Source organism: Apis laboriosa, unplaced genomic scaffold (assembly GCF_014066325.1).
Source record: "Apis laboriosa isolate Shangri-la unplaced genomic scaffold, ASM1406632v1 scaffold13_cov153, whole genome shotgun sequence".
In the NCBI taxonomy this organism is placed as follows: Eukaryota; Metazoa; Arthropoda; class Insecta; order Hymenoptera; family Apidae; genus Apis; species Apis laboriosa.
The window spans coordinates 1,062,920-1,087,390 of record NW_025221370.1 but is presented as its reverse complement, the minus strand read 5'-3'; the positions used below and the strand labels follow the sequence as shown (position 1 = coordinate 1,087,390).

The window sequence follows — 24,471 nt, the reverse complement described above, 5'->3', positions numbered from 1 at the left end:
ATTTTAATGCGGGGATGCAAAGTACATACGAATCGCGTCGGGGCGAAACGAGATTATCGTTCATAATGGTGGACGCGTGCACGCTTGTTGATCGAATCAAATTATCATTATGTACGTTTAATATTATAACGACTATGGGAGGGGAGTAAAGGGGTGAAGGTAAATGGAACGAATGGTGTTTTTCATTGGGCTGTGCGAAACTGGCTGTGCGACCGATTCGCAAACAGCTCGAACGAGATGTTGCACAGTAACGCGGAGCCGGCCGATAGTCCCGAATGAATACGGAATACGGATACGGGTATATAATTACTTTCCGTGTTAATTCTCTTTGTTACGTTTTAATCGGGCAAATGACGCGTTGTTAATTCGCTTAACAACAATCATCTCGCATTTCGCGACATTTCCAGTTAATCCTGGCCGATTAATCGGCCACGGAATCCACGGAAGGAAGCCCATTTTCCAAATGGGGATCAGAGAAATCGGAGAAATCGTTGATAATTCGTCGATACGTAATTTAAAATAATTGATTTCCATTTAGCGGCAAGTGAGGATGTACAACGAATTCGATTCGTCGAATGAAAATTTCACGAGAGAGAGAGAGAGAGAGAGAGAGAGAAACGTTCGATACAGTCGCAATATTTCTTCCTCTCTGCGAAATTAAAAATTTTCTTCCCCTATTGTAAAAATCATCCGCTCTCTACCGCGAAAAAAAACAAACGATCCCCCGACCCAGATTTACACGTTTGCATTTTCCAGGGAGGGAAATTCCTCGGAATGTTGATATATCGGACGGTGAAGCGAGCCACGTGTCGCTAGGAAGGAAAAGTACTACTGTATAAAAAAAAAAAAAAAAAAAGAGCGGAGGAACGAGCCCGACCTAGAGCCGACAGCGTTTGCCCGGAGGCCGTGGACTCGTTCGATCCACGGTGCGTTGTTACGTCATTACATCGGCCAAGCTTGAATTTCCACGCCGGATGACACGACCCAGAAGAGAGAGGATTCTCTCTCTCTCTCTCTCTCTCTCTCTCGGTCAACCTCTTACCTATCTATATATGGTATTCGTATTTTTCGAAAGCCTCTCGGCATCGAACGTGGATAGGGAATGGAATGGAATGGAATGGAATGGGAATACGAGGCAGGCTTGAGAAACCTCATCTCCAACTTACCGTTAGAATCAGATCCTCCTGGGATATTTTAAAGTCTTATTATATTACGCGATGGGATTGCAGCGATAACAAAGAGTTTTTAAAGTCGGCTGGTAACGAGACGCATCGTTTCGGAGGGAATATACGAAGCGGTGGATTCATTGACAGGATAGTTTAAGAAGAGAGGAGTGTCGTAAACTGATAGAAATGAAAGAAATAGAAACGAGTTTTTAGAAAAGTCTGAGAAAAAGGAAAAGAAAAAAGGTGGAGTAGGATAACTGTAACTTTTCGTTTTTGCCATTTTTTTATTCACTCGCAAACGATCTCGTATAATTCTGTAAAAAAAAAAATATATATATATAAAATTCTTAATAGAAAATTCCTGTAGTAATATTGCGATCGATAAGTATTTTCTACGCCCTCGTGCGAGGGCAGTTGCGCAATCTCCGAGGATTTTATTGACATCGTAAAATAAATCCTTTCTCGTTTGTCTTAACAGTCGAGCGAGCGACAGGTTAAGATTATCACGTTTGAAAAGCCAAGCGATGTCACGACGTTCAGGGGGGATGGGATGAAGAGAGAGGATTTTCGTGGAGAATAACGTGGAGAAAGAAGGGAAGAAAGAAAGAAAAAAAGCGAAGAGAAACCACTGTGATGTTACGAGAGCCTCGTAATTAAGCCTCGCGATAATTGCGCTTTTAATACCTCTTCCTCCGATTTCTCTCTCTCTTTCTCTCTCTCTCTCTCTCTCTCTCTTTTCCTGCGACAATGTTAGGAATAGCCGAATAGAGAGGGGTCTATTGTCTCCGTTGAACGAGGCGAGAATTGATTAGTGATTTGATTTAATGACACCGTGACAAAAGAACGGGTGACACTCGATCGATCTGTAAAAATTCTGTTACGACGCGACTCCTCTTCGTTCGTAATCAATAAAACTAAGGCTAATTGGAACTTTTTAAAGGTAATCTCTCTTTTTTTTCGTTTCTTTTTCCTTTTTTTTTTTTTTTTTTTTTACGAGAACATCATTTTGAATATTAATGGAATGATACGAGTTGGATCGAAAATATAACATAATGGAGAAAATAGAGAAAATCGTTGGGAAGAGTGATTCTAAACAAATGGAAGCGAAATCGAAGCGTAGCGGAAGGAATCACAATGAAACGGTTTTGAAACTGAATGCGAATATTGTATTGAATATCTAATAGGGAAACGCGTATATAAACTCGTTTCCAGAATAATAGGTGTAAAACGAATTTTTGACTTTTCTCGCAATAATAAAAAAAGAAAGAGAGAGAGAGAGAGAGACAGAGAGAGAAAATGTTTATCGAAAAGAGAATAGAAAATTTCGAATTATCGAACGGAGATAAAAATCCTCCTCTTCCATTTCCATTCCCCTCCAAATATCTCGAGAGAGAGCTCGAAATCTTTTGTTCTTTTTTTTTTTTTTTTTCACAGCCCCGGTTTTATAAACCAACCAATGTTCCATTTTTCCATAGAAGAACAACAGAGACGAAAGAGTGTAAATCTCGTTGGGACACGTACGCACATAATTTCGCAACGCGGCCTTATCGGGGAACGGCGTGGCACGTCATCCTCTCGATCCTTTCGCTCCTCTCAATCCCAAATTCAATCTGATGCCTTTACTACCGACGCGCTCTGACCGAACAGCCCATATCCGCTTACGACCATAGAAACGTCCGCCTGACAGGCGAAACTCGCTCGTTAATCACGACAGTTGGATTCTCCTCCCTCCTTCGATCTCGTTTATGCGGATTTGATGCTCTACGGTGTTGTGTAGTCGGGTCCACACGTGTTTCTCTCTCGCGCGTGCATGTAAATTCTCTCTCTCTCTCTCTCTCTCTCTTTCTCATTCTCTCTTCTCGAGAGAAGAAGATAATTTGTTTTCCAGCTCGTCTTGAAACACGTTCAAAAGGACGAGGTGAATTTATGGCGTCCGCGAGATTAACGACAAGCATCGACTCGGGATTGATTAACAGCCGGATCGAAATGGAAAAACATCGGTTTCCTTTTTTTTTTTTTTTTTGAAAATTTGTAACAGCCTCTCCTCCAAGTTCCACCACTGATGTTGCGGCTGTTCGGAGAATTATTAAATCGGTGATCCTGTTTGGCTTGGCCAACCGTTTGGAAATTCACGTTATTTTATTTAGACGAGTTTTAAACTTGTTATACTTTTATTTCGATATTCTGTTTCGGTAAAAAGAAAGGAAGCCTCTCCACTCATTTGCTCCACTTTATACGTCCGCTCGCAACCGCAAAGGTCAACTGTAATCCCTCAAACGCTATCTTCCTCGTTTCTCTTCTGATTCAGCGTTTCTTGCGATCGCTCGACTCGACTCGACTCGACTCGACTCGACCCGACTCGACCCGACCCGACCCGACCCGATCCGATCCCCAAACGAGGTGGTAAATAAATGGAACAAATAAAACTTCCCCTCCGGTGAAAAGGCGCCAGTCACAAGTAACCGATAAAAAGGCGGTAACGGTCCGCCTTCGCCTTAAGTAGCGGCCCATTAAAGTGGATTAATGGCCACTTATACATTACGATGGGCCAAATTATTGAATAAGAGGGAGGCGAAGGAGAAGGAGGAGGAAATTCTTATCCGGAACGACCCTCGTCATCGCTCCACGGATCGAGTCCACTTGTACACTCCCCCCCTCTCCCCCTCGTGTCGAACAATATCCTGGATGTTCTCAAAGTTTGCCTAACGAGGCTCATTTGACACGGTCCGAGTGTACCGGCCACACACAGACGACGACGACCCTTCGATCCCATTACTCGCTCCTCTTGATCCTCCTCCCCCTTCATCTTCCCCTTATCTATCGAAATGTTCACCTATATATCGGCCATTTCGATAATCACCCACTAATTGGCGATCATCGCTGCCTAAGCCGGCGATACATGTCGTCGTTCGTCGTCGTCTTTGGAAGAGATTTCGAACGTTTCTCGGAAAGGAATGGTAATCAGTAAATTTTCGGACGATAATCCGTTCCGAAAAATTTCCTTAATTCTTAAATAAAGAATCGTTTAATCGGCAATCGTAATTTACTTCTTGAAATAATTTTCAATAATTGGTCCGAGGAAGTGGGCGTTCAATAATAAGAAATGCGTTGAAAAATAAACGGGGGAGATTATTCTTTATGAAGTTTTTGCCGCGAGACTTTTGCAAAGTGAATTCTTTTTCTCTAAGGAACTGAATAGATCAGTGGTTGCGGTGGTGGAGGGTTGATAAAACTACGGCGGAAAATTAATGGCGAAGTAATTTCGCCGTTGCTTATTTTATCGAGCTTCTCTCTCAAAGAGAAATTGCCAGGATTGAAATGGGAATAAAATAGACGCAAAAACTGAATTATCGAAATACTATTTATATCGGGGAAAAGAAGGGTTGGAAGGAAGATTTTCCTTTCGGTTATTAATTTTCGGAATAAATATACGAGTAGAATAAAGCGGAACGTATCTCTAAAAAAATATATTTTTTTGTTTTTATTAATGAAACGGTGGTGATTGAAAAATTTAATGTTTTTTTCTCTCTCCCTTCCTCTCTCTCTCTCTCTTTGTAATTTCAATATTACTCCCGTTTTTTCATTTACTAAAATTTATATTTTTCACGAAAAATGCAAGAGGTAAAAGTAACACAAATTTGATTACGTACAAATTCTCCGATATTTCATCGAAAAATTTTAAATGAGTATTTAATATACGATACATAAAAAAAAAAAAAAAAATACTTCGTAAATAAAAATATACGAGTATAAAGACCAATATAAGAAAAATTAACATCGCGTCGTTTAATTAATAATCTTCCGTTCGAAAATTCCCTGTAATTAAGGGAACACGTTACGCAACGATATCAAGTCACGAGTAATTTACGTTGAAAATAATAATAATAATACGTCGGAAAAATTGCTCGTAATCGAAACGAAGTAAAACGAACGAATAAAGAAACGAATAAAAATATTCTCAAAATATTTCGAAATGGAAATTATCCGAATAATTATTCGCAAGAATTATTCTCACCAAATAATTCGAACGTCGAAAAATAAGCAGCCATTGGTTTTCAACATCGGAATTTCGGCAACGATCTGTCACGCGATAAACTAAATTACGGCCGAGTAACGGGTTATAAACGATTATAACGGGAGGAAAACGCGAAAAGAAAATAGGGAAACTGGCCATCGACGTTTGACAGACGTTTCGACGAGGCCGGGTTGTGGTGTACACCGGAGTAATGCGGTGCTCACCGATAATAAATTATCCGTAAGCGGGCGAGCGGCAAGCTGCGACGGTCAGGTGCGCCAGGCAAAAACTGGCAAAATGGATTATTAATTACGATATCACGTCGCCCCTTGCGGATGAACGAAACCAGAGGGAGAAACTTTGCCCAGCTTTTTTTCCACGAGCCTCGAAATTCGATCCACGCGGGTTATATTTAAAATTACTCGAGATAAAATTACAAAGTATCGATCGAAAAATTCGAACAAGACTTCGGACAAGATTTATATTTACATCTTCGTGATATATATATATATATATACACATTCCGCGTAACGTGTCGATTCTTAACACGAACGAGTGTAAAGAAAATAGGAACACAAGGAATCACAAGTTTCGCGCAACTTTCACCATATGCTTTTACCACGTCGAATCGGTCATTTTCCATGAGGGGGACGTAGCCATCGTTCGGTACAAGATTGGTTCGCCAGCTCGATTAAGCTGGCTTTTTCAATTCTATTCCGTATGTGGCTAACTGATATCCGATGTTATTTCGTTGGCCGAATGGCCGCGCGATAGTTTTATATACAGAATGTTAATCTTCCATCCGTTCAATGAACGTATGCCGCGGATTAAACGTTCGACCCGTGTATCCTCCCTGAAAAACAAAAAAAAAAAAAAAATGAAAATTTAAACGCTGATCGATCGTTTCTGCTTGTCGACACGCGATAAAAGTTTCGCGATGGTTTTCGCATTTAAATATCGTCGTTTATCCTCCGATATTATCAGTTTCGAAGCAAGCGAACGTATTATACGTTCTGTTTAATGTCGCGTTTATATCGATAATTGGATTATTAAACGCTTTTTCCTTTCCTTCTTCCTTTCTTCCTTTCTTTTTTTCGTACAATTTATTCTATCGAGTGAATAATTAAGTTTGAAAATATAAGAAAAGTTCGCCTCCCCCTCCCTCACGTAGTCGAGACGCAGACGCAATAAACGCCGCGGAAAATTTTTAACTTCGAGTTAATTTAACTTTCAAATTGATCCTATCAAAATTTCTTGCGAATCTCGTTCGAGCGAATGGACCGAGAACTTGTTCGGATGCTTATTCCAAAGATGTTTCCCGCACAAATAACACTTTTATAGAGCACTTTTCATTCACTGCTTGCCCGCGCGACTTGCCCAGAAGCCAAATGATATTACGTCGAGGCGTATTTCGAAAGATAAACAAATCGATCGTTTCGAGGAGAAGGATAAATTCTCGAAATGCGAAACTGTCGAAAGAAATGAAAACAAAAACATTTCGAACATTTTGCCAAATCTGTACGTAAAAATATTTACGTATCGTAATTGCTCCCTTAACAATCTTATCTAAACTATAACCTGATCAATTTCCATTTGATTTCTTTCTCGAGAACGAAAAGAAGAAGAAGAATAGAAGAAAAGATAAAAAATGTAATATAACCCTACGATGAATCCCCTCCTCTTCGAAAATTCGTGCAACCACGAATGCATTCTCGTGAAACGAAATTCCATCCGTCCGGTTTTGGGAAAAACTCGATTCGAATATCTGGAGGAGGGGACGTACGATTTATTAGGGGACCGTGTCCCCCGTGTTACATTAGGAAAATTCGTTCCATTAGGAAGATTGCACGATTGGACGGAAAGGTAGAAATCGAACGGCGCTCTCCAAACCCCCCCCCCCTCCTCCCTCGTTTGGCGTCGGATAACCGATCGCTAATTGCTTTTGTCATACCGATAATTAATAATGCATCGATCGTCGCGAGGAGGGGGTGACGATGAGTGGCCGGCGAATTAAATGCGTTAACGAGGATAATCGGGTTGCGGTGAATGGTAAATGGAAAATACACCGGTACGGCAGTTATTGAATACAAAACGAGGCTGGTGCGATCCATCATCACGGGTATGAACCGTACTGGCTTTCGATACAAACGTTTAACGCCCCGCTATTTGACTATTATCGATGAACGTATCTTCGAATGGTGGAGGGGTGGAGAATAAAAATTACTTACATAATTTACGAATAATCGAATAATCGCAAATATAATAGCTGACGAGTAAAATGTTTTAATTTTAAGGGCGCTTTGAAATCAGAGAAAATAATCATTCTCGAAAGGGGAGGGGGGGAAAGAAATGGTGGAATTAATGTTCCCGCTCAATATGGCGACACGAGGAGTAACGACGATAATTCTTCTTTTTCGTTATTTTGCGCGTGCAACACCGTTACCCTCGTTCTTGAAAGATGAAAAGAGGGACGTTGAAATATGCAGGTGGTATAACGAGGAGAGATGAATGGTGGTCGGTTTGATTTGCAGAAGGAGCGACAGAAGTGGCGAACAATGATAGGGAAAGCCGTGTTGGTACTTTGCGGCGTGTTGACGATATCCAACTGCTGCTACATTTTTCCAAAAGGTACTTGGACAAGTAACGAGCGAAACGACGACGCCTCTCCATATATTCTAAAGAAAGAAATTCTAAACTTTGGTGAAATTCTAAATTCCAAGACTGTTCGAATACGTGCTAAGATTTCTTGCGAAAATAATTCTTTATTGTAATTTATACGATAATTCATTTCATTCGTGTCCCCATAAGAGGAGGGGGAGGGTCACGATATCATCGAGGCGACCTTTCGAAACGAAAAGGATATTTTAATTGAACGTACCGCCCTTCCCTTCCCTTTATCTGAAGGTTCCATTAAAAATTTTCACCGGCTTAACCGCGGCTTAATATATTGCGGACGGCTTTTATCTGTTCAAATCCCGGGGAAGAAAGGAGTGGCGAGGGCCAGGGAGGGGCGGCGGCGCGGTCACGGTTCGTACGCTGTGTTTTATCGCGGCACCGCGGTGGTCTAAATCCTCCCCACGATAGTAGACGATACTTTATTCATCGTGAATCGCGGGGATTTAATTTCACACCGTTTTACGACGCGCTCCCGTGTTTACGGTTTGTAATTACGTTTGATGCCTGAAAACGAGCGTGACCTCCCCCTCCGTTTAGGAGGAAAGAATAAAAAAAGGAGGAATCATCGATTAAACGCGCATTTCTTCGATCCATCGTTGTAACGTAACTATCAGATTTCACGCCGAGCCGAGAAATAAAAGCGAAAGTTTGGAATGTTAAGAATTTTCCGAAAGAAAATTTCGAAAGATCACTTCGGTTCGAATCGTTAAGGGGGAAGAAAGTTTTCCCATCGAGAACGCGGGGATAAAGGAAAGATGAAACGGAGGAGTTGGAGGAGTTGAAGAGAAAGAAATGAATGAATGAAACGTTACATTTCTCTGTTACAGAGATCAAGGATCCGTGCACGAAACTGAATTGCAGCCAGGGGTCGCAATGCGTGCGAAGCAGGGACGGAAGCGAGGCATCCTGCGAGTGCCTGGAATCCTGTCCGAGTTTAGGGGATCACGAGGGATCGAGCCCAGTTTGCGGCACAGATGGGACCGACTATCCGTCTCTGTGCGAGATGAACAGGGCCGCCTGCGCCAAGGGTGCCAATATCACGATGGCGTTCCAGGGGAAATGCGGTGAGTATTGGAAAAATTCCAAAAAAAAATATTTCCTCGATTCTCCGCCACTCTGTCTCTGGAATCCGCTTTCCAAGATCATCTTGTAACGTTGTTATTAAAGTAGAACAACGATTATCGATCCATATATATATATATATTGGAATTGAATAAGAAACGAACAACACTCGCAACAACTTAAGAAACTTATTTGAAACGGATTTTTAAGAAACTCGCGTTTCCTCGCGATCGTATTTATCGAGAGGGAAAACGTGGCCGGATAATCCGGCGATCCTCGACGTGGAAACAAATATTTGTCGAATCGAAGCGAAGGAGGGGGAGGGCTTAAATACCGGTGTTTGTCGGTACGTATTTACTCGCGTCTTTATGCACGCGATCATCAAGATTACTTCCGGGCAGATGGCACGGGTTTACACACTCGTGTATGCTCGGCACGATGATATCGCTGGAATTCTTCTATAGGCAGCCAGCAAGCTCGAGACGAATCCCGGGAAAACCGATCTCTTCCGCTTAAATTGCTTCTTCCCGTTTATGAATATAATAAGGGAATCTCCTTTGAAAGAAATATTGCCTTGACCCTTGTTGCCTGGAGATGCGTAGGAGTGCGTATACGTCGTTTCACGTTTCTCGTTTAATTCCACGAAACATCTTCTTACGAAACGGATCTTCCCCCGTTTCACGATATTAAGAGTTAATTCCTCCACCGATAAACTTTTCATCGTTTCGCAGGCGCAATACGCGATTGTTCGACCCGGTCCCCGACGGTCATTGATTAAACGCAGAAGAAAGCGCTATTCAACCAGGAAATAAAAACAATCCTTTAATTTTCTCGCGTATTTTATTGGTGAAATAATAAAAAAAAATATATATATATATCTTGCTTTGCGCATTATTGACAATAGTGCACGATAAGAAGAAGTTAAAGTTGAAAAATCGTGAACGATTCTGCGGAAGAAAGCGAATAGGGTGTGACGTGAAGGGAGCCGAGAAGGGAAGCGAAAGACAGTGATAAATTAGCGGCATGCGAGCAGCGTTTTCCACGAGAATTTGTTCAAATGCAAGTTAAATTGTTGCACGCGCACATACACGCACATAGACAGTATCGGGGAAGGAATCGTGCGAGTAAATTGTAGAGCAATCGGTTTGCAGTCGAGTGAAACGCGCATTGAGTAGTAATTACCGTCCGATTAAAGCGATCCTTTTCTACTGATGATAACGTACACAGTTGACTGTACGTCAACGTATTGTTGAGCATTAATCGATCGAAGAAGTTAACTAGTTAAAAATTTACGGAACAGAGTTACTTTGAGTAATTATTTAGCTCAAATGTTTGAGTAACATTTATTCGTGTAACCTTATTGTATAATTATTTATTCGATTAATATATCGTCAAAATAACTTTATCCTTAAACTTCAACTATTATTAAATTTCGCCCGTATATTGTTAATGTCGGCATGCAACTATTACGCAATACAATGTTCCGTGAGATGCTGAGAACCTAGAAGAGAGAGAATACTTCCTTTCTTTTTCGTTGTTTCGAAATTAAAAATGACTAACCAGAAGAGAAGAAAGAGGAATCCTCTTCGTACTTTCCCCTTTTTCCTTTCCTTCGTTCTTTTCGCTCGTTTCCAATGTTCGTCTCTTTATAACCGTAATTTTCTTTTTCTATCTAATTCTCTGCTGACCGTGGTTTCTTCTTTGATACAGCTCGTAAGAGTTTCCCTCCTTTCATTTACGTTAGACACGCTTTACCTTCGACCATACGCATTTCTTCCCTACCGTATCTTTTTCTCAAAGCATCTCTCTCTCTTTGCAGCTTTTTACTCGATCGAGTAATTTCTCCCGCCCCTTCCTCTGATCGAATTTCTTCCTTTTTAATTCCCAACATATTATTCGTACGTCCGTTTCATTGAATTTTCCTTTCACAATTTCGAATCAACGTTATTGTTCTTTCGCGATCTTAAATTTTTTCATTTTCTCTTTTTATTTTTCTTTCTTTCTTTCCAAATTTCCAACCTTCGATTTTTCCCCCTTCCACCTTCTCTTTTATTAACCTCTTCTCCTTTCCACTTCGCTCTCCCCTTACCTCCTCTCCCTATATCTCCCTGTCAGAATCCGCGCGATCGACTACTATCCACCCTTCAGATTTCTTCCTACCCGTCTGTTTATCCCTCCCCCCCGCCCAACTCGCCCCGTAACCACTCGGCCGGAAGCGAGTCGAACGCGGTGCAAACTCGGCGAGCGTTTTAATCAACCGAACAGTAAAGACAAATGTTTGATCGGACAGGTCGTAGCTGCGAGTAAAGGTGACGATGTTTACTCGGAATCGGGTGCCACGATCCACCTACTACGCCTTCTCCTTGCCCCTTTCCATTCTTCGAATGGGCGAGCATAACGCAAAATATCCCGAAAAAACGCACTCGTTTCCCTTCTTTTAACCTTTCGATTTATTGTTTCATTAATTCACCGTGTCGTTGGAAAGCGTGTAAATAAAAAAAGGAAAAAAAAATGATCATGAAATATTTCAAGGTTTCTATATAGAATTATCTGCAAGGACGGTGGGGGTGGAAAAAGGGCGAGGGGAAATTTCACGGGAAGAGCAGGACGAATCCGAGAACAATGAAACGTAATAATCGAAAGGGGGGCGAAGATGCTCGTGGAAGATTCGACAAAAGATCCTTCAATTTTTCTCGGCTCGATTCTCATCGAGGTGAAAGTCACGATGGGCGAGGGGAAAGTCAAGGGTGTTCTTTATCAATCGTATTCAGCCGGCGGTCCCCCCGGCGTGGTGAAATCAATAATAAATTCGAGCGCGGAAAAAGGAGCAAGGATTCCATCCCTGACCCCCCCTAATTCCTTCTCGGCAACGAGGGCGCCGAGTCAAGGGGTGGAACGAGAGCTGGGTCGCGAATCTCAAGTGGCTGCGACGATAAATCAAATTAGCTCGAAACTTTCGAGACTTTTCGATCGTCACCACCGCCCTCTCGCCTCCCCTCGTCCTGGTCCACTCCCGGGTCTCTCTACTCTGTCGGGGACGATTGGCCCGAGGGTAAATTGAAAAAAAAGGGGGAAAAGGAAAGAAGAGAAAAAAAAAGAAGAAGAAGAAAGGAAAGAAAAGATGGAGGAAATGAGTTTTCGAGGCGGACGAACTTTTTCAATGATTGAAAGTAGCAGCGACTAGGAGAGGGGAGAGGGAGAGATAAGCACGATGAATTGGGTGTTACGATTAAGGATATACCGGTATATTCTTGTTAATGTTATCGAAGGCGGAGGTGAATATTGGTATTATCGAGTAGCCGGGGGAGTCGTGAGGAAAACTTGGGGAAAGTGACGCAATCGAGAGGGGGATTAATCTTTCCTGGGTGCGCGCGAGTGATTGGAGAGGAGGAGGAGAAAACTCGAAACGGATGGGGACGAAATTACCTCGTTTCCTTCCGAACCGTGAATCGTAACTATCGTTTAATATCTCGTTTGATATTTTTGCGAGACAAAGCGGCGCCAAGAAGATTCGAGCGAAAATAACAAGCTATCGATCGATCGTATTTTTTTTTTTTCATCTTCCGTCCATGGAGTATCAATTTATAAAGGGAAAGAAAAAAAAAATCGTGGCATTATAATTGCCGTCCAATTACGTCCCGATCGTTCTCAATGAGAGACAATCTCACGATCTCCCTCCGGTTTAATTCCACGATTATCCAGTCACCGTGCAGAGAGTACCGATCGTTAAGTAACCTCCTCCAAGTGGAGGTCTTTGAAAGATAAGCGAACCTTCTTCTTTTTCTCTTATTCTCTCTCTCTCTCTCTCTCTTCCTCCATCTCGACGAGAAGAAATTCTCTTTAGCCCCGTTTCCCCGTGAATATCCAGAGATATCTAGATATCAGAATAGGGGAGGGTGGCGTTCTCTTCACGCTCGAGCGTGCCGAAATAAGGGTCTTCGTAAGGGAAAGGGGGAGATGGTCGGAAAACGTTAGCTGAACACGGCTCGTTCGGGATGGGCTCGGCTAAATTCTCACGCTCTAGTCGATATTCGAGGGATTCGAGGGCCGCGGCACGCATCGAGACGAGAAGCGTGTCCCGTGTCGGCCTCGATCCGATCCGATCTGATCTGCAACCAGCAGAGGCCGCGTTCGAGCGAGCGTGTCGGAACCAAGGGATTATCGTGTTGGAGTGGAAAATAGCGAATCGATGGAAGAAGGGGGAGGGTTGGTGCTGACTTTCGAGCGACTATTTTCATGTTACCTCGCGACCTAGAAAATAAAGAATACGGGAAACTTATCGTTAAAGTCGTTTGAAAGCTGCCGTACATTTTTCAAAAGTCGACGTTTCCCGATCTCTCAAGATCCTGGGAAACTCCCAAGATGCTGCTACATCCGTATATATATATACGAGGATCCATAAATTATCTTCAAACGGTAACACCGTAATCGCGTCGTAATGAAATCAAATCTCGATTTCCCCGTGCACGCGAATAGGAGGCGAGTCGGAATACAGCTTCGAATACATCTGCGTTCATCCGCATGTAATCGCTCATAATTCAACGGCACGCGTCTAATCGGCGTCGTGTCTCTTTGCGCAGCTATTTCGCCTGGCAAAGTAGCCCGTTTCCGATGCAACGTGCACCACGTACGTACGTGGTTTCCCCCTATCCGAACCTATCCCAACTCCATCCTCTCGCTCCGTGGGATCCGTGCCTCGTAAATTATGATCGTTGCTCCTTGGCCGGATGCTGTGTTACGCCGCTCGTGTTTACGCGTCTCGAGCCTAAGTGACTGCCGTCCCCCTTCGGAGGGGAATGCTATTGCAAGGGTTTACGGTACACTCGAGGGATGCCGCGGATCGAACAGGAACGGTGGCTTCTTGCTGCCTGCGTTGCACGCGAGAGAAAACCGCCAAGCTTCTGTTAACGTAAACTCAGTCATTGCGCGCAGTTTGCTTCGACGGTGCTCCGTAACGCTTCTCCTTCCCTCCTTTCGGTGAACTCGATTTCGCTACGATTGAACGCGGCATTAATGGGGAAAGCGAAGTCTTGCTTCGATTCTCCGAAAATGGATTTGAAATGGAAACGGATTTGGATTTTGTTTCGAATTTGACGCGTTTATTGTTCGTTAATTGTTCGATTGGAATTTCGAAAGATCGATGGTGGGGGATCGTGTATATTCTTTTTCTTTTTTTTTTTTTTCTTTTTTTGCTACAATTTCGTTCTAATACTAGGAATACGTTTCGGCTCTTTTCAACGTTCCAACTTTCCGGTTTTAACCGGCCTTCGATGAATTTTCAGTTTTACATCAAGTTGCGAAATTTTCGAAACCGCAGCGAAGCTACGCGAAACCGCTGCAGCTATTGAACGTTGGGAAGCTGAAGCTACGCAAAACTACCAATTCTATTGAAACGGATAGTGGTACACAAAGCTACAAACGAAATTTTGAAACCTGATCCCAGTGTTTCGAAAGCGCCTCGCGTGTTTGCTCGAAATTGTAAAATGGAATAAAATAAAATAAAAATCACGTTCCCGTTCGATTCTCCATCACGAATCACTCGATAAACTTACTTAACGTATACGTACGAAATAATACACTCGATAAAGAAAATTATTTATCGCTGTTCCACGAATTACTACTCCCTCTCTCTCGCTTCCACGCGCTTATAAGAAAATATTTAAACGTCATTTATAAAGGAAATGAAAATTGTCGTATTCTGCTCGTTCAACCGGACAACGCGTAAATACGAAGAAAGAGGTAACTCACGAAGATGCTAAAAAGGATAAACCGACCGAAACGATAACCAAGCACGAAACAAGAATGAACGTCAGAAAGAGAAAGAGAGAAAGAAGTTAGCGATCTTTCAATTCGTTGACCAAACTCAATTCAATTCCCTTTATCCGCCACTTACCTCTTTATCCCCGCGACAACTTCTTTCTTATTCCACCCCGTCCGCTTATTATTCCTTTCTGAAAGTTATTCCGCGGGAATGCAAAATACGGCGCGCTGCAACGAGAGGAGGTCACGGGTACAGAAAGGGGTGGAGAGAAAGAGAGAGAGAGAGAGAAAGAGAGAGAAAGAGAGAGAGGTTTGGAGAGGTGGAAGAGTTGGTCGAGGTGGTGCGAAGAGAAGGGGGGAGGGGTGTGAAAAAAGTAGTCTACGGGCCACGTAGAAAGTTTCGCGTAACTCGGAAGATTAGACAGGAGGGGAGGAGGAGAGGGAGGGGGAGGGAGGACGTGTTGCCGTTGGAGACAGCCGTCGAGAGGGGGTTGAGTTTGGAGAGGCAGAGAGTGAACGAGAGAGTTCGAGAGAGGAGGAAAGGGGGAAGGGGTGAGAAAATGAGAGGTGGCGTGGCTCTTAGCGACGGACTTAAAAACAATTGGCTCGCGGCGACGCGGGAATTTTAAACACAGTTTTATCGACGGGCCGGATGGCTTTTGTTCGACGAAATCGCCCGAGGGGGTGTGGAACGGGGGGTGTGAATCGAGCGACTCGACGCACTCTGTCCACGATCGAAGAGCTTTAAGGCAATTTACGAGGGGTTTTACGGTTTCAAGTGACGCCAGCCTGTCCCGATCTTTTTTCCATTTTCCCCCCCTTCCTTTCATCCGTCCACCTTCTTCCATCTCCCCTCCGCCCGCTCCTCCCTTCCTCTTTCACGCCGCTTTATATTCAACGTTGTTTTAATGCCAACCGTTTCTCGCGAGATCTTTTTTTTTCTCTCTTTCTTTTTCTTTTTTTTTTTTCCCCACCTTCTCGAATTACATTCACGAGAGGGTTGGGATCGGGTTGGAAAAATTATTATTATATTATTATATTATATCGCCAGAAATTCGAACTGTCTCGGAAATTATTCTCGGAAAGATTTCTGTAGGAAGGTAGAAGAATCTCTCTCTCTCTCCGGTTGGATACGTTCGAGAAGAGTTATTTAGTCGAAGGGATGAAACGTTTCGTGCACACGATGCGGCGGCATCGTTACGCGCACTCGCGGCACCCGTACTTTTCTCGGATAACGACGAACAGACGCCGATACCTGGAAGATCCTTAGAGATGCTTTGATGACGATACAAAGAAATTCGCATCAGGGTAATGTCGCGGAAAGTTAGAGCCGGCAGCTTAGAGAATCCCTCGGTCCTCGTATCTTTGAGAGAAGGTCGCGTTCCGTAGGAAGGGAAGAAGTTATCCTAAGAAGATAAGGGAAGTTTCTAACGATTTCGATGACCATTTCTTTCCTTCCTCTCGCCGCAATTCGTAACAAACGACGATACGCAAAACAAAGGAATCACACAGCGGCCATAAATTATCGAGAAACAGAGGATAGGATAGGATCGAACGATTCTGTGAGGGGAGGGGAAAGGAAACTTTGACGAGGCGTGCGAGAGGGGAATATTTGCGTGGTCGGGGGACTTGGATTACAACTCTCGAACGATCCGCTAAACCGGCGGCGGACGAAAGAGGAGGAAGAAACGAGGGTGGTTGCGGAAGGTTAGCCGCTCCGCTGGGCTGTAACTCGAGCCAACCCCCGAGAAACACCACCGCCTCGGCGAGTTGCCGCGTCAGGCCCCTCTCTAACCTCGAAACCTACCCTACCTACCGCCCACGGACAGGAAACGGAATCCAACTTCCTTCCTCCGAGGGCGAAGATTAATCTCGCCGCGGCCATGCTTCTTCCACCTGTGCCGCTGTTCGAGCTTGCCTCCTCTCCTCCACCTTGTTCCCCTCCTCCCCTCGGCCTAGTTCCATCCGCCTTTATCAATCCGACTCTCCTTCGACCGACTCAACGTCCTTAACCCGCGTCAATTTCCCAGGAGAATTTCTTTCCCCCGAGCTCGTACCCGATTACGCCAACGAGGACGGGACAACGAAAGTAGCGATTTTTTCAATAACGAGGAAACGTTTGTTTTTAATCGAGAAGCGCGTTCTTCGACGTTCGATTCGCTTAAGACAGAGAAGATCGAGAAGAGAGTGAAATTTCCATTCCACCTTCTTTCCATTTCTCCTTTCTGTTTCTCAATTATCGCGAAAACGAGTTAACTGCGGCAAATGAAGGTTGATTCCCGGAGAGAAAATTCACAGGGAACGATTTATTTCCGGATACAGATATGGATAAACTCGCGTCGTTATCCCAACCACCGAACAATTTACGATCGAGCGTGGAGCGTTTGATTAACAACGCGCCGTCTTCATCCACCTCCGTGTTGGAACTCGTGACTCGAAGCGAGCACTTGCCGCAATTTAATTTTCCAGATCCTTGCGGCAACGTGGAGTGCGTGGAGCCGGAAATCTGTCAGCTGGACGAGTCGAGGCAGCCTGGCTGTCGTTGCGGCGAGCAGTGCGGCCTCGAGTTCGCCCCGGTTTGCGGAAGCGATGGTAAAACATACTCGAACGAGTGCAGCCTCAGGCAGGAAGCCTGCAGATCCAGATTATCCCTGAGGAAAGTCTACAATGGCGCGTGCAGCTCAGGTAATTCGTTCGTAGGAATAATAGCAGAACCCAATTCTACCTAATAATTCATCTTCAAGGTTTCGTTATCACGAGAATCTAAAAATCAAACGTCCTTCAAAACACTCTTCTCCTCATCCCAATTCGACAAACGTTCGAATAAACGTCCCCAATAATACCCACTATTGTTGTTATTGTTGTAGAAGGGACTTGGGGACGCGTGACACGCGTTGGTGGTCCCGTTTTTCTTTTCTCTCTCTCTCTCTCTCTTCGCTCTTTCAATCTCGATCCCTATTGTGCAGGAATCAATCCGTGCGACGAGGCGAAGTGCGGCCCCTACGAGCAGTGCGTGATCAACCGACAGGGGATCGCGAGCTGCGAGTGCGGAGCGGAATGCGAGCCGGTGATGAGGCCTGTGTGCGCGAGAGGTGGCAAGACGTACACCTCGTTGTGCGAGCTGAAGAGGCAGGCCTGTTTGACGAGGACCAACATCGAGGTCGCGTACACGGGTACATGCGGCTCGAGGGGTCCCTGCTCCGAGAAGGTCAGTCGGAGAGGTGTAAACGCGCGACGAGGGAGAATCGAAATAATTCCTCGAACGATAATTTGATAATTAAATCTCGTAATTGAATTTGACCAAATATAGGAAATATATTATAATATAATATAATTATAAAAAAAATATATATAAAATAAATATAATTAAATATATAGGAAATATATTTAATAAAGGAAAATATAAATATAAATAGGAGTAAACTGTGTGTTTCGTATGTGGGTCGTGCCGATGCCTTTCTTCTACCCGAGCTCAAAAGGACAACACGAAGGAATCTAAACGGCGATTTACATAATACATGAACTCGTTCTCGCGACTTCTCAGTTTCTTAATCCGAAAATTCGAAAGCCGATTTCCTGGCCGAGGAAGAAAGGAAGAAATAGGGGAGAAAAGCGACGTTGAATCCCGCGAATTAAAGTGGCGCGCGTGGCGATAAAATATCGCGGACGATAAATTATCGGGTTTGGGCGGAGGAAACTTACGACAAAGAGGCCGCTGTCGCCGAGGGGTAGAAAAAAAAAAAAAAAAAAAAGAAAAGAAAAGGCAACGACGCGATCCAGCGCGATTAATCTCGCGTTTTTCTTTCGAGCATGGAAAAGGGAGAGGGAGGCAGAAACAGGAAAATTCGAATTTGAATTCTGTCGCAGATCTGCCAGTGGGGCGCGATTTGCGCGGAAATCGGTGGGACGGCGATTTGCGAGTGTCCAACCTGTCCGGCGGAATTTCAACCGGTTTGCGGAGACGACGGAATCAGCTACGGAAACGAGTGTCAGCTTCGCCTGGAGGGTTGTAAACATCGACGAGAGATACGTGTGCTTTACCAGGGGCTGTGCAGTGAGTAACGCTCAACCGTTTAATTCCGTCCAATTTTCTAGGCCCCTAGAATTTAACTTTAATAAACGTGAAAAATGTACATTCCTCTTTCATCGTTGTTTAACGTGTTTCGGGAATTATTCGTCGATATTTCATTCATCGATCGATCGTTAGAAGAATCGAACGTTCGTTGCGACTCTTTGACACGATAACAATTTTATCAGCTCATTGGCAATATCGATTGGTCGATAGTACGGTTAAATTTGAAATTTAACTTCGATAATTGATCGTCGGGAAAATGAGTTTAGAATTATGCAAACGAAACGCGTTCGTTCGTTCCACGTTAAATATCTAATAATAGAAACGGACACGAAACTCGGAAATAAATAATCGATAGTTTCGAGGTATAATTACGAAAAAGAGGAAACTTGTAATTTCGTTTTTCTTTTTTTTTTTTTTTTCCTTGGAAATGTTAATCGACTAAGATTTTTCCACGCGAAATTCGTCGAGTATTGATCGAGCGGGAAAGCGGAACAATTAGAAGGAAGGTAGCGGGTAAATAATTAAGAAAACTTTATTATGAAACGGGGCGGTTGCCGGGAGAAAAATCGAACGAAGATCGATTCCGACTGGGTGAACTCGTTACATCGAGCTCGTTATATAGAGGATTCGCGCAATTAGATTTGACCCACGACGACCATCCTTTTTTCCCTTCTTTTTTTTTTTTTTTTTTTTCTTTACAAAATCAACAAGGGAGATTGAGAATTTTTTTGTAAATATTCGCTCGACCACGAGAGTATAATTTGCATACATGGAACCTTTTGATCTATCCTCTTCCACGTTATCATAAAAGTATTTGCATATCGATCAACCGTGAACCGTTTTGCTTTTGTCTTAAGAATATTTCGTCAACGGTTTTACGAATCGAAGCATTCTATCTAAAAAAAAAAAAAAAAAAAAAGAAAAGAAAATGATAATAATGGAAGTAAATTTGCGATTGAAATTTCTTTCCCCGATCCAAATTCCAAATTTCTTCGCAATCTATACGAGAAACGAAAAGCGCCATCTCCAACGAAAACGTATCCTCCCCCCTCCTTCCATGGATGAAACGTCAAATTTCCGACGAGATCTTCGGGGCGAAAATAGCTTGGCCGCAAAGAGAGATCGAGGCAAACTTTTCTCATAAGCCGACCCGTGACGCGAATAACCTGCCTCGGATCCGGGGAAAGAAATCTCGTGGCCGAGATCCGAATTCTCTCGCCGGCCGCGCGGCACAATTTGCATGCTTTAAAATCGCGTGAAACTTGCGAAACGTAGTTGGCATTCGGGGGATTCGGTTCCGTGCACATCACGGCTCACTAGAGATACTTGGTATGAGTTGTTACCCCACGGCATGCACGATGCATATGCATGCAGTCGCTCTCTCCACGCACACACACACACACGCACACACCCTCGCTTCCCCTCGTTTCCACGACTCTTGCGTCTTCCATTTCGATATATACGACAATTCTCTTTCTCTCTCTCCATCTGAAACACCCTTCTATCGATGAGAGAGTCTACTTGTGCATACACGCGCCCGATTTCATAGCTTAAGTGAAATCGAAAGAAAGGTATTATCTTCCTTGCCTTAAATTAGCTTGCTTTTCGCAACGGTGGATTCGATCGATCAAACGGAGGAGTGGAAATAAGGAGGGGGAAAAAAGCACCAATTTATAATCTGTGTAATCCATTCCACTGTTTTCCTTCTCTCCTGATCCTCCCCGCAAAAGGGGATGATTTGGCTGGAAGGGAGGGGGATGCAGTTATGGAAAATAGCTCGGAGGAAGGAATGTTTATCGATGTGGGGTCGAATGGAGGGCGGCCAGAGGGTTTCGAGTACCGCAACAGGGTACCGCGTGGAATATCGCGGAAACGGAAGGGGCGCCGCCTTAAACAATTCAGTCACGGACTCGAGTGGTGAATTAGGAGGCCCGTGAGGAGAGAATATCAAGGAATCTGAGATTTCGAGGCTGAGCGTTCGCTCGAACGAACGAACGAACGAACGTTCGCGGTGACGAATGGGTCTGTCTTGCAAGGGGGAGGTTTTTGCTCAAGGGCAATTACGGAGGAAGATGGATGCGTTCGGGGATAGAGGGAGGGATGGGGAGAAGGGAGGCCACTCGATGAAGGTTTTGCTTGTTAATTGGAAATGTTTCGCCGTTTGTTCCCAGACGAGTGCGAGAATAAGAAGTGCGAGTTTTACGCAGAGTGCAAGACTGACAATGGTGGGGAAGCCAAGTGCGTTTGCCCGAGCAAATGCGAGATCTCGGTAAGTAATTTTTTGTATTTTGTATTTCTTCTTTTTTATTATTGATATTAGTTTTTATCTTCGTCTCGTCTACGCGTGATTTCATCCCATGTTCTTTAATTGCTACGTAGATCTACCTATCTCGTTCGAATTTATTTTAATAATAATAACGATAAGAACGAATGTATTTTTTATAAGTGATAAGTTGACGATAGGATAAACAATATCCTATACGAAGAAAAGTTGTTTCGTTATCGATTATAATATAATATATTTAAAATTGTTTGGATGATAATTTACGAAGCACTCGAAAAAACATCGAATTAAGTTATAATTCTCGGAAGAGAATACCGGTGCTCGGAATCTACTTAACCTTTGCGCTGAAACTCGAGTACACCAGTGGAAATTAATCCTTAAATCGTATTGAAGTAATTGAATTAATCCTTATCAAAGTGAATTGGAACGCATCGTCAGAGGCTTAGGTTAGCCGATTCCAATTTTCAGACGCGCAAATCCGTTGGTGAAATGATAATTTTCATCCCGTTTCCACGGTACCCACTTTCGTTCCTTTAATGAAATAGAGATGAAGCTGGCGCGGCCGCTTGGAAAGAAAATAAAAACTCTGAAACATTGTAATTGAAGGATTAAAGATGATTTTGATAAAATAAAGTAAAGTTTCGTTTCGGTGTGGCGAGATTTAAATAATTTATCTAAATCTCTTCCTTCTCGAATTTTTCAAAATAAACGTATTTACTGTGATGTTATGAAAACACATGCGCGTCGTATAAAAATTTACTAGATAATAATAATATTGCTTTTAAACGTAGAGAAGAGTATCGTTGCTTCAAAGTTGAAAAATAGCGAAAGCTGTTATCTAAACGACCGCCCACACTGCAACGTGGGAAGGGGTTATTTCAGATAACGGTGCTTATTTACCACTCTTCCCTTTCCCTTCCTAAAATCTCCATGTTCCATACTATAAATTATTCTCGACAATAAAACAGCAGTTATCGTATTTACGAGATTTTTCATACGTGTATATATATATCAAAGATGATAAATTTACCTCTATCGAATCCTTGTTCACGAGCAAAGCTAATACCCTAATTGTACGAAAGAGAATATTCTATTAATCGAAACAACAATCATTCCAATGGCCTTAAGCCTCGTTAATTCCAAATAAAATATTCACGATCGAGCGCCACATGGTGGATAGTATAATTAAAAAGAAAGTAAAATCGATAATTTTTAAAATAAAAAAAATATTCGAACGAGGGAAAAAAATTTTTCGATTCATCGAAAGTTTACTTACCAAGCCTATCTCGATAGTTACGAGTCCTTTCTTCCTTCACTCTGTATACACAGGAAAGCAGCAGAGAATACATTAGTAGCGCACGATATTTCTCGTTTCCTTTACTGCAACCGTGTAATGAACCGGCTCGTTTCATCGATACCTTTTCAGATCAACCGACGTGCACGCCATTTTCATTAAAGCCTTTCTATCAATTTCACCCTCCGCTTTCTCTCTTCCTCCCTCTCTTTGCGATTCCCTTCCTTCTCGATTCTAATTTCGTCCGTCTATCTTCCCCCCGAGGAGTTCGCCTTCCATTTTTCTCCATCATTCGAATCGTTCCACGTTCGCACCACGAATTTACTACACGAATTAAAATTTTAATCAAAATCGCATATTCGAAACTCCAAAATCCCTCTCTCCATCATTTGTCTCCCCCCTCCCCCTCCCAGAAAATTTAACAAACCCGCAATACCACATTGCGGTAAATTCCTCCGCTTTTCCCCATATCCCATGCACGTAACAATCAATCTATCGGCGCGGGGATGGATCGAGCCAAGGTTGACTCCCCACGCGAGAAGGAAGAGGGAGAGAGAGAGAGAGAGAGAGAGAGAGAAAAATAGAGGAGTACGAAGGAGAAGGCGGTTTTATCGCTGGTAATCCGCGATTCGGTTCTCGCCGAAATTTCCTGGAGCAGAAATATTCGTTGGGAATGGATAGCACGTCAGGGTACCCCGAGATAGCGGTCGGATGGCGGGAGGGGAATGGGCTTCTCTCTTCCTCTCTTCTTCCCTCCCTCTCTCCCTCTCTCTCTCTCTCTCGTTCGATCCGGTCCAGGACACACGCCGGTTCTCCGAAATTCACGGATTCGTGAAACGTCCTGCTGACAAAACCACGAACAATTCTCAACTCTCTTTCCCCTCCCTCTCCGTCTATCCCATCTATCCTCCCGCTTTATCCCTTTGGAGCTGGAGGAGGACCCGTGGTGGCGGACTCGTCGTAGTCGTTCGGGTAACTGCCGCGGGCGCATGCTTCTTTTTCCAAAAAGGATCGGTGGAAGGTGGTCGAACAGAGAGGCTGACTGCTGGATGGCTGGCTGCTGGCTGCACCAGCTCGCCCCCTCGAGCTATCTGAAATTCAACGAGGTCCACGTTAGAAGGCGCTTATGGCAGACCAGCCATCGACTACTGGAATGGACTCCTCGAACCGTCCAATGTTCTATCGACTCTACAAGCGAGAAACATATATATATATATATATATATATATACTTTTCTATTGGTTGTTTCGGCAAGTGGATATATTTAACTAACCGGTATCCGAATATCTGTTTTACGTATAAACGATTGTAATTAAAGTGAATATATTTAGAATCATAAAACGAGAAATAATGAAATCGCTTCTTATTTGGACAGGTTTGATCGTTCTAGCGTTAAAAATCGATACGTGTATTTACCCTTCTCGGATAAAAATGCTCAACTATATATTAATCCTTATAACAAGCAAGAAAAAGGAAAATCGGAAAAGGGAATTGCAAACCGATCTCGATGCATCAGCATAATTCCTGGTACAGGATCTGGATAGGATCCTCCCAGGTTTTTCCGTTTTAAAACGTGAAATCACGTCTTGCTCGCATGGGCGCACAAACGTTTCCCACGAATTTGACGCGTCAGCGTTTCCGCCGGAAACGGGAGCGAGAGGACTTTGAAGGGAAAGAAGGTGGGATGAAAGGGACCGAATCAGAGGCACGAAAGGGGCGGGAGCGGGAGAGCGGGGGGTTGGAGGCATTGTTTGAACTGCAAACGAGGAATATCGGCACGTCCCAGCTATACACCCAAGCTCGGATCCTCCCCCTCCTCCCGTGAATCCCCGCCCGTAATTGTCCCGTAAATTACAATAAGATGGAGGGCAAGGCGCGTAACAACTTGTCGCGAAAACTAATTAAAACGTATCGACCCGAGCTACGAACACTTTCCAACGGGCGGGGCTTCGTTATTATATCCCTGCCGCCCCTTTATCGTGGGGGGAGGGAAAGTAAAATCGCGATATTTATTAAACCGCCGAAACGGATTAAAGAAAAAGGAGAGAAAGGGTAAACGGAGAAAAGGATTCGAAGGTTAAAGAATCTCTCTCTCTTTCTCTCTTTCTTTTCGCTCCCTCGTCGTCGCGTAATAATTGC

The 24,471-nt window shown here is 43.6% G+C and overlaps 1 protein-coding gene across 5 annotated transcripts in view; it reads left to right on the top strand.

The window, feature by feature from the left end:
- Nucleotides 1-24,471, top strand: part of LOC122720948 (agrin-like) — a 233,693-nt gene that overhangs the window by 194,394 nt on the left and 14,828 nt on the right. For all 5 annotated transcript variants that reach the window (XM_043948084.1, XM_043948083.1, XM_043948082.1 and 2 more), the window contains 5 exons: nucleotides 8,685-8,921; nucleotides 17,149-17,364; nucleotides 17,646-17,887; nucleotides 18,547-18,733; nucleotides 20,926-21,023. In XM_043948084.1, the coding sequence (XP_043804019.1) occupies nucleotides 8,685-8,921; nucleotides 17,149-17,364; nucleotides 17,646-17,887; nucleotides 18,547-18,733; nucleotides 20,926-21,023 (980 nt within the window). The remainder of the gene's footprint in view (nucleotides 1-8,684; nucleotides 8,922-17,148; nucleotides 17,365-17,645; nucleotides 17,888-18,546; nucleotides 18,734-20,925; nucleotides 21,024-24,471) is intronic.